The 19,329-nt window shown below is 47.6% G+C and overlaps 10 protein-coding genes across 10 annotated transcripts; 3 read left to right on the top strand and 7 right to left on the bottom strand.

The window, feature by feature from the left end:
• Nucleotides 1–432: 432 nt before the first annotated feature.
• On the top strand, nt 433–1,787 carry N7516_004971 (TLC domain-containing protein; the record flags this gene model as incomplete). The annotated part of the gene is made up of 2 exons (XM_057217691.1): nt 433–912; nt 1,035–1,787. 2 exons carry the CDS (start codon nt 433–435, stop codon nt 1,785–1,787), a joined length of 1,233 nt encoding a protein of 410 aa, XP_057079574.1.
• Nucleotides 1,788–2,275: 488 nt separating this feature from the next.
• On the bottom strand, nt 2,276–3,875 carry N7516_004970 (SWIB/MDM2 domain-containing protein; the record flags this gene model as incomplete). The annotated part of the gene is made up of 3 exons (XM_057217690.1): nt 2,276–2,800; nt 2,853–3,721; nt 3,785–3,875. The coding sequence occupies 3 exons, from the start codon at nt 3,873–3,875 to the stop codon at nt 2,276–2,278; spliced, it is 1,485 nt and encodes a 494-aa protein (XP_057079573.1).
• Nucleotides 3,876–4,197: 322 nt separating this feature from the next.
• Nucleotides 4,198–5,520, bottom strand: N7516_004969 (proteasome regulatory particle lid subunit RPN6; the record flags this gene model as incomplete). The annotated part of the gene is made up of 2 exons (XM_057217689.1): nt 4,198–5,204; nt 5,259–5,520. The coding sequence occupies 2 exons, from the start codon at nt 5,518–5,520 to the stop codon at nt 4,198–4,200; spliced, it is 1,269 nt and encodes a 422-aa protein (XP_057079572.1).
• Nucleotides 5,521–5,744: 224 nt separating this feature from the next.
• Nucleotides 5,745–7,145, top strand: N7516_004968 (rRNA-processing protein SOF1; the record flags this gene model as incomplete). The annotated part of the gene is made up of 2 exons (XM_057217688.1): nt 5,745–5,747; nt 5,805–7,145. 2 exons carry the CDS (start codon nt 5,745–5,747, stop codon nt 7,143–7,145), a joined length of 1,344 nt encoding a protein of 447 aa, XP_057079571.1.
• A 183-nt stretch (nt 7,146–7,328) lies between these two features.
• Nucleotides 7,329–8,607, bottom strand: N7516_004967 (uncharacterized protein; the record flags this gene model as incomplete). The annotated part of the gene is made up of 2 exons (XM_057217687.1): nt 7,329–7,916; nt 8,086–8,607. 2 exons carry the CDS (start codon nt 8,605–8,607, stop codon nt 7,329–7,331), a joined length of 1,110 nt encoding a protein of 369 aa, XP_057079570.1.
• A 1,238-nt stretch (nt 8,608–9,845) lies between these two features.
• On the bottom strand, nt 9,846–10,226 carry N7516_004966 (profilin; the record flags this gene model as incomplete). Its single annotated transcript, XM_057217686.1, has 3 exons — nt 9,846–9,980; nt 10,042–10,179; nt 10,200–10,226. The coding sequence occupies 3 exons, from the start codon at nt 10,224–10,226 to the stop codon at nt 9,846–9,848; spliced, it is 300 nt and encodes a 99-aa protein (XP_057079569.1).
• Nucleotides 10,227–11,465: 1,239 nt separating this feature from the next.
• N7516_004965 (kinase domain-containing protein) lies at nt 11,466–11,978 on the top strand (the record flags this gene model as incomplete). Its single annotated transcript, XM_057217685.1, has 2 exons — nt 11,466–11,704; nt 11,729–11,978. 2 exons carry the CDS (start codon nt 11,466–11,468, stop codon nt 11,976–11,978), a joined length of 489 nt encoding a protein of 162 aa, XP_057079568.1.
• A 560-nt stretch (nt 11,979–12,538) lies between these two features.
• N7516_004964 (uncharacterized protein) lies at nt 12,539–14,273 on the bottom strand (the record flags this gene model as incomplete). Its single annotated transcript, XM_057217684.1, has 3 exons — nt 12,539–12,555; nt 12,608–13,048; nt 13,190–14,273. 3 exons carry the CDS (start codon nt 14,271–14,273, stop codon nt 12,539–12,541), a joined length of 1,542 nt encoding a protein of 513 aa, XP_057079567.1.
• An 891-nt stretch (nt 14,274–15,164) lies between these two features.
• N7516_004963 (phf1/phf2 family PHD finger domain-containing protein) lies at nt 15,165–16,622 on the bottom strand (the record flags this gene model as incomplete). Its single annotated transcript, XM_057217683.1, has 1 exon — nt 15,165–16,622. The coding sequence occupies one exon, from the start codon at nt 16,620–16,622 to the stop codon at nt 15,165–15,167; it is 1,458 nt and encodes a 485-aa protein (XP_057079566.1).
• Nucleotides 16,623–17,587: 965 nt separating this feature from the next.
• On the bottom strand, nt 17,588–19,225 carry N7516_004962 (CaiB/BaiF CoA transferase family protein; the record flags this gene model as incomplete). Its single annotated transcript, XM_057217682.1, has 6 exons — nt 17,588–17,799; nt 17,858–18,151; nt 18,206–18,710; nt 18,769–18,892; nt 18,965–18,996; nt 19,055–19,225. The coding sequence occupies 6 exons, from the start codon at nt 19,223–19,225 to the stop codon at nt 17,588–17,590; spliced, it is 1,338 nt and encodes a 445-aa protein (XP_057079565.1).
• Nucleotides 19,226–19,329: the final 104 nt, after the last annotated feature.

The raw sequence follows: 19,329 nt of genomic DNA, 5'->3' as shown, positions 1-19,329 counted from the left end.
CACAAGTCATATTCTTATATTTTTAGCTGCTTGCAGGGCTTTCTTTTTGTAATGACTAGTTAACTAGTTAGTCATAGTACTACATATGTACCTGTTTCAGCCTTAGGAACTCCACAAGCCTGACCTGACGAATAAGGCAGGAGATCAGGTGACTCCCAACAAATCATTTCTGCCTGAGGCTACGCCGAGACCAGCTTCATCTGGCCATCTTCTACCCCATTTTCGGATGGAGCTACATATTTCTCCCATATTCCTTATTCTTGGGCTTTCCTTTGTTTCCTTTTCCTTTTCCTTTTTCCTTTCTCTATTATAGACAGGATAGGGTGCCCTCTCAACTGCATATAGATCTACACTCCGACCTCCGAACTTCAAAGAGCGTTCCCCCACATCGGGTGATCATAGTTACCTAGGTAGCTGAGGGGAACTCCCACGATGTTGGACCCCTTTCCACCACCTCCGGAATGGCTGCGGAGCTTCACGGAGCCCTATGCCATCCTGCTCAGCAGCCCGACGCTTGCCGACCATATCCACGAGGTTATCGCAGCGTTCGCCTTCTACCTGTTCATCCATGCAGTTCTCTCGCCTTGGCTCTCGCCAATTCTCTTTGCTCGGTCGTACAACAAGCTCACTCCCCGGACGAAGCTGAACTGGGATATCCATGTGGTCTCTTTTGTTCAGAGCATTGTCATTAATGCTGCCGCTCTGTGGGTTATGTATTCCGACGAGGAGCGCAGCTCCATGTCATCGAGTGAGCGAGTCTTCGGATATACAGGTGCCTGTGGTCTCATTCAAGCTTTGGCCGTGGGATACTTTGTATATGATCTGATTGTCAGCATTGTGCACGTGCGCATGTTTGGCATCGGCATGCTTTTCCATGCTATCAGCGCCTTGTGGGTGTTTAGTCTAGGCTTTGTAAGTTGTCTCCGATCTACCTGATATAGATACATTTAGTATCAAGACCAACCCCATCTATGCTTTTTCCTTTCCTTTTTTTTTCTCGAAAATTCGAGACACATCTAACATAGTTTCCGCAGAGACCCTTCCTAAACTACTTCGCCCCGACCTTCATCCTCTATGAGCTATCCAGCCCATTCCTCAATATCCACTGGTTCCTCGATAAAGTCAACATGACCGGCAGCCGCGCCCAATGGTATAACGGCATGGCCTTGCTCTTCAGCTTCTTCGCCTGCCGCCTCGTCTGGGGCACCTGGCAAACAGTCGTCGTTTACGGGGACATGTGGAATGCGCTCCAGCAAACCTGGTCCGCAGCCGCAGCCCCGCTCTCCGAGGCCATGAGCGTCAATGCAAATGTCTTCCACCCAGCCCGCGACGGTAGCTTGTGTGTCAACGAAGCCTGTGTGCATGCCAATGTCGAGATCACCAAGTTCAAGGAGTACACCGCGGGAGGTGTACCGACGTGGCTGGTCTTGACCTACGTCGGATCGAACTTGATCTTGAACTTCTTGAACTTTTTCTGGTTCTCCAAAATGGTCGAGACTGTTCTCAAGCGTTTCCGCACTCCGGCTGAGTCTGCTGCGGCTGCTGAGAAGAAGGGGAAGAAAGACCCTATTAGTGCAGAGAAGGCTGCGCAGCTCAAGGAGGATATCGTCCATGATGTCGTCCTCGAGGCGGCTTCCAGGCTAGAGCAGGAGGAGACCGCCATCTTGCAGGGTGATCTTTCCTCGTTGCAGGAACATATCTCCTCCGCTGTGGACTCGGGTCTTGGTGAAGATTTGCGGAAACGGACTACAGAGCTTGCCTCTAGGATTCCTTTGCCTGGTGCTTGAAGTTTGAGAGTTAGATTATTATTATAATCTTTGTATCCTTGAGGGGCTGTTGGGTTTCTTCTCCCTTTTCTCCCTTTTCTCCATTTTTTCTACTTTATGATTGATTGGGATGTTTCTGAATCCTCTCTATGTTGCTTTCCCTTGAACATTTGTGGGGATTAGCTTCCATGCACATTGTTTTGGTTGACCTCTTGGACCTACCACTTTTATACTAGGCAGAGATACAACGTCTGGTGCGATAGCCCCGTTATTCACATAGTAATTAAAACAAATCCGGAATCATATTGCATCGTATCAGATTCTTAAAAACACGGATTTCAAAACAATTCAATCCTGCCTGTCATGCCGCGGCTACACCAGTCCGAACACCACACAAGCGCCCTATGTCAGATAGAAAAATAAAAAAAAAGAATACATCAACACATCTCCCTTACATAATGGTTCGCAGTGTAGAGATGCGAGTTAAAAACAAAATAGACCTGTAAAAGCTACCGAGCAGCTGCAGCTTCGGGTTTAGCCAGCATATACCGCACAGCTTCCTTGGCAACTTCAGAGTCCCAGGGGCCATCAACGCCACCATAACGGAACTCAGGTCCACTGCCATCCTCGCCGCCTCCACGGGTAGCTTCGCCCATAATAGTCTCGAGGTCACGGCGCTGAGAGCTGATCCAGCGACGAACAAAGTTGGCTGGGTCCTTGCTCAAAGCAGTGTAGAATGAGTGGCGGGCACGGGAGTGCGTAAGGGCCTGGACAATCAAAGCAACCTGGTCATCAAGCGAGGAGATTTGGCGTAGGCCACTTGTGTACGCTGGATTCTGAGTGAGAGCCATCATCTTGGTGCGCAGCGGGTCTTCGACTGCGACCTGGATATCGTAAATGGTCGGCGTTGGGTCGCCGTGGAACTCTTCGTCAACACGGATTGTGTAGGGGAGCTTGATCGGTTCCATCGGGCTGGTGTGAGGACCGACACTTTCAGGGATCTGGGGGAAGAACATTTGCTCCCGGCCAAAGATCTACAGAATTTGTTAGCGGCGTTTTTTAAGACCAAATATTGAAAGCACATACCGAGCGTAGACGGTGATCACATCGCACTTGTCGCTTCTCCTCGTCTTCCTGCAATTCCATAGCGCGAATGTAGTCCCAGATTCCGAGAACAATTCCACTCCGGGTCTCCTCTTCGACATCCAGAACCTCGGCCAGTTCCTTGCTCAACTTGTATCGCTCTGGGATTTCGTCCCGGACAAGGCTGATGGTGACATTCAGATTGTCCTGCGAGGCTCGGGAGAACTGTAGACTATCAAATTCGGCAGTTGGGGGCGCTGGTGTGTTGGACTGTGTGTTTGGCTTAGACCAGTTAACCGGCTTGACCTCGTCAGGGACTGCCGAGACGGGCTTGTCAAAATCAATGGTGATAGCCTTGAAGAAATGCGAGAAGCGCTGGGACTGGGTCTTGGATTCGGATTTCTTCGCCTTATCCTCCTTAGCTCCATCGTGGTCCATCGCATCTTCATCTTTTTCGTCCTCATCAGGGACCGTAGGGTCGGTCTCATCGTCTAGCAGCCGTCCTTCGATGCGCACTTTGTAGCGGCCGGAGCCTGGGTTGTTGCCCGGGCCTTGCCATGGCTGGTTTTCAACAGTATTAGAGATCCAGATGCGCATAGTCCGATACTTCTTGACGGTCTTGTTGATGGAGTCTTGGATATCCAGTCTCTTCCGCACAACAGCGGCATCCAATCGCTTTTCCAAGTCGCGGAGATTTTTATATTGCTGAACACCCTCGCCGATGATCACGTCTTCAATGCCGTCGGGGAGGTTCCTGTCGGTCGGCTTGCGGCTGCGCCGAAGGGCAGCATCATTAGGGTGGGGCATAGGGCGTGAGGCCATGTACTGTTGGGCAACAGCGTGCTGTGGCATCGGAACAGGCATTGCGCCACCTATATAGAGATATAAGATTAGAGCCGAGACGAGTGGGTGGAGACCGATGAAAGGAGACATACCTGGACCTGGGGCCCGACGAGGTGCGGCTGGAGATCGCTGTGCATTTGGGGGCATGGGCCGAGCATAATGTTGCTGCATTGGAGCTTGCATTGTAGAGAAATTAAGCACCAAAACGGTGGTGGGAGAATGACAGATGGGAAAGATGCGAGAGATGTTGGAGATGGAAGGTCGCGATTCTTTTGCCCGTCGCGCTTTACCCTTTTCGGACGACCGCGATCAACACCATCAAGAGGACCAAATTCCCTATTCTACTTGGATCTTTTTGTTGCAATTCTCATGAATAGCTAAAAGTTAAATATTAAGATGGAATCTACATGTTTAATACTGATTGGGTATTAAGTGTGATCGTGCATTGTCTCGATTATTTCCTATCAAGTCATTGTCTCAACCGCATTGGACATATCCATCTTTTCTATTCCAGAAGAGATGCCTGGTTAGTATACAGACCTTCCACCACATTGCCAAGCTTTTCGATTGTCTCCAGCGCGGCATCGTAAGCCTGGTCCCGTTCTGTCTCATCGTACACAATCAGACATCCCGAGCCCTGGTCCAATACACCGATGATCACCTTGTCCAAGATCATTTGAGACAACTTCCTTTCCACCTGCTGTGTGTCCAAACCCACCATCTTCGCAATGTGATCCAGCTCGACCCGGCTGAAGGGCTCAATGACCTTGATCAAGTTCTGTTCCAGCATGGCATCATAAAGACGACGGAGGTGGTTTCGGATGAACACATCGCTGCCCAGTTCGTATCTGTAGTCTGACAGGGCCTTCTCGTACTCCTCCAGAGACCGGTTGGCGTGGGCCCGTGCCACGGCCTTCATTGCCTCTAGGCGTGGACTGGCATACTTTTGCGCTAGTTTTGAGCCTTGCAACTGTGTGACATCATCCACCAGGTTCAGCATGATCTTGCACAGAAGCATGTACTGCAATGTTGCAGTGGCCAGATCGCTCTCATCAAGCGAGCTGTACCCCTCAAGTGCCTCAATGAAATAGGAGTATGCAGTTGTGAAGTCCTTGTCTTCGGCGTGTAGCATGCCGCTCTGCATATCAAGACCGGCCTGCAGGTGAGGCGGCGTGTAAACGGAGGCGGCTGAAGTCCGTGCTGCCGTCAGAGCAGCGCGTGCCTTAGCCTGGTTGCCAAGAGCGTGGTAAACACGCGACTCAAGTAGCTGTACTTCCACCAGCATAAGCTTATCATCCAGGCGCTTCAGCTCACGGAGAAGAGAGTTGATAAGAGTGAGAGCATCGTAATAGGATTGCTTCTGCATATAGATGGCAACGAGTCGGGCTTGGAGGGCCTGTCGAAGGAACGATCGGCGCTCGGCAATAGCCCATTCTATGCATGATTGGATGACGTTGCCTTGGAGTTCGAGTGTGTTGGGGATTTCGCTAATCAAGTCTAGAAGTTGACGGACTAAACAATCAAAGTTAGCCAGTTTCTATAAACGTCATTTAGTGCGCAACTTACCCAGCTTGGCTGTTTTCGCTTTGGCAAATGACGAGAAGGTGTCGCGGCTGGTCTTGATGAGGTCCGCAATCTCCTGTGGCTTCTTCGCATCCCGGTGCAACTCGCTCAGGCCAATCAAGGCATGTTCATAGTCTCGTGAAGAGGCCTCTGTAGATCCGGGGCCCTCTGAGAGGATCTTCTGGTAACTGGTCGCTGCTTTCGAGGGATCCTCCTTCACCAGATCTCGGACTTCTTGGATCCGCGGCGAGACCTTGGATGACATGATAAATGGCGATAAATGGCGAGCGAGTGAGATGAGGAATTAAAGGAAAGGAGAACAATAGAAGATGGTGGTTTGAAGAGAGGTTGATGATTAGGTCGGATGGGGAGCTCGAAGCTGGCGGCAGCTCACCGTCCTCTCACCGCCCGCTTGGCAAATCAAACAAGAAAAAAAGTTCCATCTTGGCATTTTTCTTTTCATTTTTACGTCGTTTCCACAACAGCACAATGGTGAGTGTTTTTTCTTGAAATCTTGTTTTTTTGGATAGCCATGCTAATTACCTATAGAAAATCAAAGCACTTTCCCGCTCCACGGCATCGCAGCAGGCCCCCGGGTCCGCTGTCGTTCGCCAGTCGCGGAATCTCGACCCAACTCAGCATCCTTTTGAGCGGGCTCGTGAATACACTCGAGCTCTGAATGCGATCAAGATGGAACGCATGTTCGCTGCTCCCTTCCTAGCGCAGATGGGTAATGGACACGTTGACGGTGTTTACTCTATGGCAAAGGATCCCGGCTCGCTTGAACGTTTTGCAAGTGGCAGTGGTGATGGTGTGGTGAAGGTGTGGGATCTGACGACGCAGGGCGAAGTTTGGAATACCCAAGGACATGAGAATATGGTCAAGGGTCTGTGCTGGACGCCGGAGCGAAAGCTTCTGTCATGCGCGAGTGACAAGACCATTAAATTGTGGGATCCTTACAATTCATCATCGGAGGCCCCACCGATGGCAACCTATCTCGGAAATAGTGCCTTCACCAGTGTTACGCATCACCGAACCCTCCCATCCTTTGCTGCCGCTTCTGGTGTCATTTCTATCTATGACCTTTCCCGGCCTTCCTCCACACCATCGCAAACTCTGCACTGGCCGACCAGCGTTGACACCATCACATCTGTTGCGTTCAACCAGACTGAGACTTCTATCCTGGCTTCGACCGCCATGGACCGCTCAGTCATCATGTACGACCTGCGTACTTCCCAGCCGGTCCACAAGACGACATTGAGACTAGCATCTAACGCCATTACGTGGAACCCTATGGAAGCGTTCAACTTTGCCGTGGCAAACGAGGATCACAACGCGTATATCTTCGATATGAGAAAGATGGACCGTGCTCTCAATGTCCTGAAGGACCATGTGGCTGCTGTTATGGATGTTGATTTCAGCCCCACGGGTGAAGAGCTTGTCACTGCCTCATACGATCGGACAATTCGCCTATGGAACCGATCAACTGGACACTCGCGTGATATCTACCACACAAAGCGGATGCAGCGTGTTTTCTCAGCGACATTCACGCCTGACAACAAGTATGTCTTGACAGGATCGGACGATGGCAATGTTCGTCTCTGGCGTGCCAAGGCATCGGACCGCAGTGGAGTCAAGACTGCCCGCCAACGTTCCAAGCTGGAGTACGATCAAGCTTTGATCAAGCGGTACTCACACATGCCCCAAATTCGTCGCATCAAACGCCAGCGTCATGTGCCCAAGCCTATCAAGAAGGCTGGGGAAATCAAGCGCGAGGAACTCAATGCTATTAAGAGGCGTGAGGAGAATGTGCGCAAGCATACTAAGAAGAGCAACCTGGCACCGAGAACTCATGAGCGCGAGAAGATGATTCTGGCCAGCGAGCAATAAATCAGTCGGTCTGGTTTACCACTTTTCATTGGCAGGACTTGCAATCGAAAGTATGGTCGAATGGGAATATGTTCAATGAAGCAAATCGCTCTGCTTTATAATACATCTTGGTTGGACTCATACAAGTGTCCTTTTTCATGATTCATGCCAATACACACCGCTCAGCTCTATTCGAGCCACCTATCAATCTGTCTTCCCAGATGTCTGCCGGCTTTGCGTCACGGCAGCATCTATTCCACTCAGATATCTCGCAACCAGCTGCACCGTAGCGGGTAGCACGGCATACCAATTCACGAGCTTTGCATAAATAGGCAGTCTGATCACACCACCTCGACCGCTATCAATTGCTGCTACCATATCCCGGGCAACTTCGACCGGTTCCAAGACTGGCGCAAAGAAATGGTTCGGCGCACGCACCCAGTCGAACAATGGCGTCGACATCTGCCCAACTTCTACCAGCAATGTCTTGATCAACGGGTTCCCTCGAATTTCCGCTTCTATTGTCCGATGCAGCGCGCTAAGTCCAGCCTTGCTTGCTGCATAGTCTGATAGTCCCGCAGCACTCAGCTGGCCTAGCACGGAGCTGACTGTGACAAGCGTTCCTCCACTCTCCGCTGCGATGATCCCAGGCAAGAAGACTTGGTACAGATGGAAAGCCGCCAGCAGGTTAGTGCGAATGGTCTTTTCGAATGCGTCCGCTGAAAGATCAAGCAGGGATAGGCCGTTGATCCTGGCCGCGGCACAGTTGATAACGATCGTCGGTGTTCCTAGCTGCAAAATAGTTAGCGAATCAGACCCCAATTGAAGCAAGCCATAGCGCGCTATAAAAAAAAACACACGAATTGTCCAACATTTAAATCACCCGAACCGTAGTAATAGTAGAATGATATGGGATCTAAAGTTATGCAACGAAACCAAAAGCGGAAAAAGCAAAACCTACCACTTGCAGAATCCTCTTCCTCGCAAGCTCCAAGGCGCGTCTGTCCGCGACGTCACACGTAATATACAACACGCCCTCTCCAAAGACCTCATCCCGGCTATTTTCCGGAACAACCTTGATATCCAGCACAGCGATACTCGCCCCGCGCATGCTATACATCTGCGCAATCAACAGACCCAGGCCACTCGCCCCACCGGTGATGACCACGACCTCATGCTCGAAATCGACTGTGCGCGGGGCGCCGTGGGCGGCGCGCTGGTTGATGAACCGCGCGATGAAGAGGACTGTCAGGGCCGTTGCATAGCCCACGGAGATAATCCAGGCTGGGTCTGTTGATGGTGTTACCTGTGCGCGCAGACAGAGAACGAAAATCCAGGCTATGAAGGGGTTGAGGAGGGATTTGGAGAGGATGCTTATCAGTGTGTCGATTGTCAGGAGGTTGGTGTGTGGATTAGCTGGACTAGGGGTTGAGTGAGGTGTTTTGGCTGTTGTTTTTAGGAACTGGGGCGCTGAGGATGACATTGGAATGTCTGCTTTGGGTTTGATTCTGACACCTGGAGATTGGAGGTCAAAGATGGTGCAAGTGAGAACGGGAGATTCAAGACGCGTTTGGTTTTGCGGGGCTGATAAGGCGATCTATAAAATGGTAGCAACAATACCTCAACTAGTTACAACTACATACAACTACATATGTAGCAGTATCTACTGGATTTTAGGATGCTTAGATTTCGAATTGGGATGATTTATTTCGTGCTCACTGAATACGTTTAATCACATCGGTGATAATCGATGGTGCTACTCCCCTCCCCCGCTAAAATTATGGGATAAGAGAGGATCGTCAGCGACCCAAACGATGTAAGCAAAGATGGAAAATTGACTTGATATCGAACGCAGCTCTGGCCTAAATCATAGCCCCCTTAAGTTGTTTAGGGAATTACCGCTCTAACAGTATATATATCAAGTTAGAGTGTTGTATTCTAGTTGAATGGCTGGATGGAGGACTTCAGTTACCCCGTACCATTGCTAAATACATGATTGTGCGTTCCAACTTGAAGGTTGAAGGTTCTGATCCCTGAATAGCGCTCTAGATAAATGCTTGTGGATCCCGACTTTCTTTTTATAGCTCTCTGTGGGTCAGCTGTGAGTTGCGGCCTGATAGTTGCTTGCTACCAGGGATCTCGTCTAAGAAAACCGTCATTGATGACCGGATGACCGAGGTAGATACACGCCGTCATATCAATATCTCCATTTAAGAGCGAAAAGCTCGGTGTATTCGTATTCGTCTATGTGAGGCATCTGAGTGATTGGACAGTCATATTGCGAACAGCACCCTAAGCACTCACCAGCGATCTTAAGATATTGATCAGCTACTGATCTGGTTTATATATTTCCAGGCTAAGGTCACACATGAGAGAAAATAGCGGTCAGCAATGTCTGTTCCTTGGTGTGGGTCTTGCTGCACCTTCGTACAGTTGTAGGACGTTTTTACTATAAAATCTTGGTCAAGTCGTGGCAGCTAGAGTGGTGCCCCTAGACCATTCTTCATTGCTAGCTTGTAGGTATGGTGTATATACAGAAGCATATATTACCTAGGAACAATTTGATCTTAAAGTCTTTCAACAGTCTCTGATGTCAGTAATACTATATTGTGTTTGCACCGTGTCACGGGAAGGGTGCTAATAAGTACCAATCATTCTTATTCCATTTTAGATCGGTAGAGAGTTTGAATTAACTTGCTGCAGTTACTACTGCCGAGTGACTTATTGGCCCAGTGAAGCCAGATAATCCGCCACCCTTTCAACAGCTCCCTGAGCACCGCGCGCCTGTTGCGCCCCATGATATTGGGCTATAACGATCGACTGTTTCGATTTCATACAAACAATCTCATCTCTGTCCTGATTATGGATATGTCATTATTGGAGTTATAAAAGGGACCTAGAGATATAGCATTCTTACCTTGTCCTCAGCCTGAAAGTACCGCTCATCACCCCTCAGGTAGAAATACTTCTTGCCTCCTGCAACAATACTTTTGGCAGAGGCATCGCTGGGGTATTTTAAAATATCTGATAGGCCCTTCACTTCCTCATCCTTGAGCTTTGAAATGTAAGTCACACGGCCTCGAGTTCGGGATCACCAGTCATAGGTAAACATACAAAACCTTCTGTAGTAGCAAAAACACCACCACTTATACCTATAATTGCAGCCTTTGCGACCCCATCTGAGCCTGCCACACTACAAGGAAAGAGTTAGTAAAGCCTCGGCTACCAAATCATAAGTATGTATTCAGATTCAATTCAGATTCAGTTCAGATTCAGTTAGTAAGATAGTAAGAAGTCAAGAGTCAAGACTTAAGACTTAGGAGTGAGTATAAAGAGCCCGGTGTTAAAAAATTAATATCGTATTTGTTAAACAATCTCCTATATATATATATATATATATATGTTTGCCCTATTTGTTCGTTATTTACTATTTGTTAGCTTTGTTTACTATAATCGAGCAGAGTTTAGATGGTTTTAGCAGGGTATATAACCCCCTACATTTCTAGTTTAATCAATTAATATTTCTTCCTCTGCTTTCTCCCCATATACGTCGGAGACCTTGGCCTATGGGCCAATTTCAAGTCCGACGTATCACAAACGTTCAACACCACACAATGGAGCCAATTACCGATACTACCACTTCTATCGAACAATCCACTTATGAACGAGCATAGCCACTACGGCGACGAGCACAGTATACAGGCTCGAATTTACTCCAGGGTTAGGAACAGTTTAAGCTTAGTTGCTCAATATCAAGGCTTAGATTTCTCGTTTAGGGACTTCAAATGCGTACTAATAGCCTATATAAAGATACTAGACTTTATCTTCTAGAGACCCTTAATCTATTGCTCTAGTCATAGGAGAGGTCAAAGCCCCCTAGATTATTAGGCGGTATAATCTAGCTAGAGACGTGATAGACGCCTTATCTATCTTAAGTAATACTCTTCGTGATTACCTCGGTAAGTAATCAATTAAATATCCGTAGCTAGGCTTATAAGCTTAGTTATAGACACTCTAGGCTAGATTGCTGAGTATATATACGACCTTGGGCTTAAGTACGGCGTCCTTACCACGCACAATCAGACGATCTTTCTCCACCAAGTTATATATAACATAAGATAGAAGTTAGAATTTTCGCCGGTGATCCATAACACTAATATGTTTCAACCCCCTTCATCGGTTACCTTACAAATATGCTATTTCCATATGAGCCAGTACAAGAACCGATTTTTCCTTTCTCCTTTAACCTTCATCATGACTCAAACCTAACTTGATTCATATGTGACCGATGCACTCGCTGTAGCATTAGGTCATTCCAGGGAAGGTCTTATGTTTCAATATATGAAAAACGGTGATGTCAAGACATATCTTCAGGCCCACGACTCGATATCAACGAGCCTCAAATTGAAGTGGGCATACCAAGTTGCAGAGGCTGTCGACCTCTTGCACAGGAACGGGATTATCCATTGCGATATCAAACCACGAAATTTGCTGTTAGATACGACTTTCGACATCAAAATTATTGACTTCTCTGGCTCTTCACTAGATGGTTCAAAACCGGCCTCTGGTGAAGGAACACGGTTTTTTCTTCCACGGCATTAGAGAGATCAACCGACGGTTGCCACAGATCTTTTTGCACTAGGGTCGACTCTATACGAGATTTTTCAAGGCACCAGCCCATATGAGGAGATTCCTAGTGATCAGGTTGAAAAACTTTTTACTCAGGAGTTCCCTGGTGTATCTAATATATACTATGTGGACAAATCATCAAGCAATGTTGGCTATCTCAAGTTGATTCAGCGGCGGATGTGCAAACTGCCGTCCAGGCTATTATCTCTCGTAAAGTCAACATAGATTGTGTCCGTCATCTCGATGGGTTGGACTCAGGATATGTTGATTGACCCATTTCTTTATCCTTACGATTGGGGCAGTCCACGCCGCTCTGTCTTGCCTCGATATATCTGTGCAGACTTCTCGAAGGTTTGTCGCCTATTGACGGGCAGCCACGATAATGTGTTGTGGATACAAGGATTTCGCACATACTAAAGAACTTGGGCCGTCAGTCGTCGGAAATGTTCTCAATACACAAGATAATTAATACCTTTGGGTGCTCTTGCAGGTCACTGGACAAAAAGGCGAAGGCGGCGATGGACAATTTATGCAAACACAAAATGAGGCGAGAGATGTAGAGCCAGAAAGGATCTGAACCACTGGGTATTGTTTCTAGCACAGAATCACAACCTATCAAATTTGGGATATATAGAGCAGCTGATATTGTCTAGTCTTTTGCTACATCTCATCTTGCCTACTCACAGTTCCAACCCCTATCGGTCATATCCAAAATAGTAGCCCCTAGATACACTCTCACAGTTACATATGGCGGAACTCTGTGAGCTGCTGTTATCGGGTATCATTTAGTTGAACCATGTGTCTGAAAATCATTAGAAAATTGTCGGATAGCTACTCTGTCTGGATTCACTTACTGTGATTGTCGTACGGCCACATTTGAATACTAGTTGAACCCAGTAAATGCATAGGGGTTAATTGGCTGATCCATTGATGAAACGAAATTCCAGCAGTTTCAGCATCAAAAACAGCCTTGCTGCTAGGTCCAATCGAGTCATCTGTGCTTTGAATGGAGATCTCATGGCTGCGGTCGGCGATCTTTGCCATGGAGAATCTCTGTAGCGCTAGATTTTCTCCAAAGAAATTCCAAACCGACTTCCAAAGAACATTCTCATGATCCACGGAGGGTAGGTAGGGGGTTGAAGGGATGTAAGTTTGTCCGGGTGGTAGTTGTCCGGCTGGTTGAGTATGATACGGAGTTGAGGTTGGAGTGTAGGCTGAGGTTGGAGTGTAGGCTGTTGAAATTGTAGGGTAGGCTGCTGAGGTTGGATTGTAGTATCCTGAGGTCGGGATGTAGGCTGTTGGAGTTGGAGTATAGGCTGTTGGAATCGGAGTATGGGTTGTTAAGATTGGATCATAGATATCTGTGATTGTAGAAATAGGGACTGGAGGTGAACGCAGCCAGGATGGAGTTATAGAATACCAAATTGATGAATAACCCGGCAACAATGATGGTGAGGTATCCTCTATGATCACCTCGAAAATCGTGAAAATAACGAGGGTTTCCTTGGCTTTGAGGAGCAATGATTTCAAATGCTTAGAGTTGATGCAAGTCTTATGGAGATGGAGCTCTTTGAGCCGATTGAATTCGATTTCGCTAGAAAGCTCTCTAAGGGAATAGTCTTGCGAGAGAGCAAGTCTTTCTAGGCGGGGAGCAACATGGATAAGCAGAGTGATCCAGGTCGTTGCACTCGTGATATAAGCTGGCTTTGTGGTTCTGAAAGCTAGGCAAACGTGGAGGTCCTCTAAATCAGCTAGAACGGATTGGACAGAGCTGTATTGCTCTTCTGTGAGGAGAATTTCGGGGGCAATGTCACCACAGCAATCAGGATTACATGTCTGTAACTTCCTGATTTTCAAATTGGTTCCACTGAGCGCCTGTAGAAGCCTTGACGCGGCTAAAGAGTTAACCTTGTCCATTACGCTTCTGCTACCACGAAGCGGCTCGAGGTTCTTACTCCCGAATCGGAACTCGATTTGATCAATGAGGCGGCGCCAGCCAAGGGATCGGACTTTTTCTTGTCGTGGGTCGAGCAAAAAGCTCGTCGTGTAATGTGCAAGTCCAACTGTGTTAAGGTTGTCGAACCTTTCCAAGCATTTGCGTAGTCGAGTGCTAAAGGCGTCCGATTCTAGAAGACTAGAACTGTCTTTAACCAAGGCTTTATATGTTGAAAAACGAGCCTTTAGTTCGTCATTAGATACCGGGCGACAACTCCTCGATGACACGGCAAATTCGGAAATAGAACTTTCACTTTCTGCATGGGAGCCATCAAACACAGATGGAATCATCCACAACTCTTGAACTCGTTCCCGAATACCATCTGTTTCGGCGAGTGCTTCTAGTTCTCTAAGGCTATCGCTTGTCGCAATGAAGCAAATTCTCTTGAGATATTGAATGACAAATCCTTCGAGGGATATTCTGTAAAGTGCGCGACATGACAATCTAAGCGCTCGCCATTCAGAGAGCTGTAGAAAGCTACAGACCGTCGACATAACTTCAACTGGCAGGGATGTGATCGACATTTTAACAGGAATCCTTGCCTGGGTACAAGAATGTAGGAGCGGTGAAGTGACGAATCAGAAATTGATGATTGTGATGATTGTGATGATGTACAAGAATTCATATAAAAGGAGAGAAAGTTGGAAGAGAAAAAGAGGTAAATATGCCCATTCGTACGGGACTGGACTAACACTAGTGCTGTTTCATATTACCCAAATAGGAAATTTAATTAGGTCCGAGGTCCGGTACTAAGGCCTTATTTAGTAGACAATTCATGTATCTCACTTTACCCAATAATGCTTCCTAACTGGGACGGGAGAAAGAATAAGAAGAAGAAGAAGAAGAAGAAGAAGAGAGAGAGAGAAATGGGGGAGGGGAGTGTTTATACTTTCCCAGTGGCTGAAGGCAAACGGGGAAACTGCGGTGGGCGACGAGTTTTGACCCAAAAGGGAAGGCACCTAATTGGGATGGCACCTGGGGTACCATTTCTCTCAACTGGTTATTTACTGATTCTCTAGACCAGTCCACCCAAGTCAAGACAAGGTAAGACAACCCCTAATATGAAAGAGGCGAGAGAAGATCAGAATAGAAAAAAAATGGTGGAGAAAGACTGATCGATTAAGTTATCGTCAAGTGTCTATATCATTTGCATGCGAAAATATGAAGAAACAAAACCACACCATAAGGACAAATAAAATCAGAAATCCATGAAACCCATTGAATCATCTCAATCACTCTTTCCCCCTTAGCTTGCGAAGAAGTGAACAAAAAACCAGCGTAAATCCACACGAAAAACTCCCCATGATTGTCTCAGACAGTGCATCCCCCCATATTTAAACAAGAACAAGATTGCAAATCAATTACCACTGCTTGCGCTAACCCAGCGGCGAATAGGGCTTCTTATTCCGAGCCTCCTAACCTGACCCTCGGATAGAATGACTGAAGGTAAGACAATTCTTATCCTCGGCCATGATGTTGAGATCACTTGGGGTCGACCGCACGTGGAAACCCTGACCAGCTTCGGGGTAAGAGCGGTAATCTTCAGGGTCATAATCCGATTCATGCTGGGACCCAACGTGTGAAGACTGAGCCACAGATGGAGTGGGAGATTGCAGTCGTGATTGGGAGTAGGATGATTCGTCGTCGGTGATCAGGTCAGAGTTCGAGGAGTCGAAAGAGGCCTTGCGAGCATGTGTAGCTGCAGGCGCAGCTTGAAATGTACTTCTGCGCGTGGGTCTAGAAGGATTCTGCGGAGTTGTCGTGGTGGGAGGCTGGGGTGCAGTTGTGGAAGTATGCGCATGAGAAATGTTGGTGAAAACATGGTCCGCAGTGATGCCACCAAGAGCCGCTGGAGGAGCAGGGTTCGGGGCAGCATCGGAGACCGCTTCAACAAAGAGTTTATCAGTATCCAGGGCAGTAGCTTCAAGGGCTGTGGTATCGGGGCCCTTTGAATCCATGGCGTTAGGGTTCTCAGGCGAGGGGTTCAAATTTTCCCAATCGACTATTGCAGAACGAGGGGTTTTGTTTGGTGTAGGATTGTAAGCCCGATGGTTGTGCGGAGTTGCAAATGGCGAGGGAGTGAAATCAGACACGGGTTGCATGTTGGTGGGAAACATAGGAACCGACGGCCACTCGTTTGAGACTTTCACTACAAGCTGAACTAGGGAATCATGCGAGAGAGATGACAGATACGCCCGTCGTTCTTCTTCTGAATAAAGATTTCCACCCATTTGAGATTCAGACACAGGCTGCTTCTTCGGGCGTCCAACTTTTTTCACTTTCGTTACAGCCTTCTTTTGAGCCATCTGACGTTGCTCAGGTTTACACTTGATGCAAAACCAATTCATCTCCGAGATTTCGATAACCTCATTTCCGATATTTGGCTTGTGACATATCTGATGCCACGGAGCATCACATGTGTCACATAGAACAATCAAATTGTTCGAGGGGCTGTGTCCTCGGTAACAGCCAGTGCAAACTATATTCACCTGGCGGTTCAGACGCTTCCGCTTCTTTGCTGCCGTTTTGACAGGCGGCTCTTTCGTTGCCACAAGCTCAACTTCTCGAGTGGCCGGCTGAGTGATACGGCGGCCAGATCGAGTTCGATTTGAAGCCAGGGCAGTGCTGGCATTTTGATGGCCCGTTTCCGTAGCCCGGGCTGTTTCCCAAACTGCCTCTTCCTGAGGCAGTGCTGGTGATTCCCAGCTTCCCCAAGGTATATTGTCATCCACAAGCTCCAGGTGGGATTCCAAAGGTGGAATCCCCTCGGAGCCACCCTCATGGTCAAATATATTGCCCTCATGGACATTCCGGGGGCGCCCCGGGTTGATATCGGGGGCGGGGAGGTCTATAAATGCCGCTGAGACCCTCATGCTGAATTTGCTTGTGAATAAGTGCTTCAAAGGGAGGCTTGGGCAAGATTCTTCTGGAGAACTAGTTGGGCTTTGGTGTCAAAGAAGAGAACAAAGCAACGGATGATAGCGAGGGAAAAATGCTCTAATTGTGTTCTTCTAGGGCAGTGCGAGTCTTCCAACCTGGTACAGATCACAATAGACACTAGGCTTTTTGCTGAGTGGCCAGTCAAACATAGTTGGCTCCTCTTGATTCGTTAACTGAAAGTAGGGTTGAAGTGAAGTCGTCGAATGAAAGACCTTTGTATATATGGGTCACGTGATGTCCCGATGCAACCTTATATGGCTTTCTTCAGTCGTTGACTGACGTATTTAGCCTATTTGGAGGTTCTTTTAAAAATGAATTGTAAATTTGATGGTTTTATCCATTATCAAATCTGTTTTGTTTTACTTCCTATGCGGATCTGGTACACAATTGTCTTGTGCTCAATCAAGTCACCTCATAGTACCGCCTCGGCATTAGACCTACGTGTAAGTGAGATATAACATATTCTATGAAAACTATAGTACTCTAATTGTCTATCTCTAGAGAAATGTGTGAACTAATTCCAAGCATTTTAGGAACATATGTCACTGAAATTTCTAAGGTTTGAACTATTCTAATGTGTATGGATCCAGTGGCAGTGTATATTAGATCTGAATACATATCTAAATTGGCTCGAGCTATTATATACAAGACGATTGATGTAGAGGGAAAATAAGAATTCTTGTATGAAGTAGCATTCACCATACCACCACTTTTATATACGTTGTGGGCCGAAAGTTTCCTTCCGGGCAGAGAGCTGATGGTATGTAAGAAAGATGCCTGAAAAGCATCAAAAGATGACAGAAGAACCGAGAAACCACTATAAATGGCTGTGGGTTATAGTTTACTTATATACAGACCTCGGAAGGTGTCTTTCGTGTTTCTCATAAATGATTCAAGTTCAGGACACGACTCCCTCATCCTTCAAGCGAGCGATATCCACTTCCCCATAATCGAGGACACTACCCAAGATCTCGTCCGTGTGCTGGCCCAAAGTAGGAGGAGGCGTGCGCACACCCGGTGTCGCTTCGGAGTACTTGATAGGCGTGTTGACCATCTTGATTGGACCACATGCAGGGTGATCAACTTCCGTCACCATGTCTCGTGCCAGGACTGTTGTTAGGGTCAGCACCGCTCTTTTATCACATGTAAACAAAATAGGTAGACCTACCATGCTTGTGATTCAGGGTTCCCTGAATGTCGTTGACAGCCGCATAGGGCATACCGCTGCCCTCGAAAACATCCAACCACTCTTGCGTGGTCTTTTGCATAGTGGTGCTTTCAATCATACCGTCGATCTCTGCCCGGTGCTGCACTCGGTCACTGTTAGTGACGAAGCGAGCGTCCGTCTTCCACTCAGAGAAGCCCAGTCGATCACACAACACGCCAAAAAGCTTATCATTGCCACCGCCAAAGAGAATATCTCCGTCGCTGGTTTTGTAGCTCCGGTAGGGTACAATAGATGCTGGGAGGTGTCAGTACGGTTATTACTCGACAAATGAGACTGTTCGCTGCTTACGGTGTGCTGTGCCCCAACGACCGGAATCCTTTTGTCCACTGATAAGCGCAGAGCTAGCCAGGTTCGATAACGTAGCGACCTGGCAATCACTCAAGCAAGCATCGATATGCTGACCTCTACCAGTTCGACCACGAGCAATCAAAGCCGCCATGATGGCATTTGATGTGTATAGTCCGGTGGTTAGATCGGTAACGGCAACACCAACCTTTACTGGTGCACCGCCCCGAGCACCTGTGATGTGCATTAATCCCATCTCAGCTTCCACCATGACATCGTAGCCTGCACGGTTGCTATATGGTCCTGTCTGGCCATACCCAGTAATACTGGCATAGATCAACTTGGGGTTGATTTCCCGCAGGGTTTCATAGTCCATGCCGTACTTTTTGAGTCCCCCGGGGAGATAGTTCTCGACTAGGACATCGCATTCCTTTGCAAGCTTGTGTAAAATCTCGACGCCTGACTTGTGTTGGAAGGATAGACCAAGGGATTTCTTATTTCGGTTGACCTATATCCATATTAGTGCCATGATCATTTGTTTCATAACTTCAAAAGAAAGTTCGCACAGCTAGGTAGTAGGCGCTTTCGCCAGGGCCCTTTCTGGAAGCGTCTTCGTACTTCGCATATGGTGGACCCCAAGCGCGAGTATCGTCGCCGCGCACAGGGTGTTCGACCTTGATAACGTCTGCTCTATTTCATTTTGTTAACATCACAGATATCAGCTGCTGAAGCTGTTTCATAGCCCCGAAGTTCAATACATACCCTAAATCACCAAGAATTTGAGTACAATAAGGCTAGAGCAAGTCAGCTTGGATCGTAAACATACAGTAGCACCGCGAGAGAAGTACTAACACCAGCCAAAACGCGTGTCATATCAAGCACTCGGATACCAGCCAAAGGTAATGACCCATCGACTGAAGCTGCGCTGGAGTAGCCTCGTCCTGGTATCGTGCGCCGCAAGGCATTGCTACCCCAGGACAAGCCCGATCGACGGGCAACAACCTGGAACCTGAGCGCGACCATGATTTATATATATGGAGAGCGCAGCAAAAAAACAAAACAATGAAGCTCAAATCAAATGCCCAAATAGTAAGAATATCCCCCATTAAATGGGATCTGGGGAAACC

Source organism: Penicillium verrucosum (assembly GCF_028828655.1).
Source record: "Penicillium verrucosum strain IBT 35672 chromosome Unknown utg000001l_segment0_segment0, whole genome shotgun sequence".
In the NCBI taxonomy this organism is placed as follows: domain Eukaryota; kingdom Fungi; phylum Ascomycota; class Eurotiomycetes; order Eurotiales; family Aspergillaceae; genus Penicillium; species Penicillium verrucosum.
Note: the sequence above shows the minus strand (reverse complement) of the source record. Positions and strands in the feature narration are given on the sequence as shown.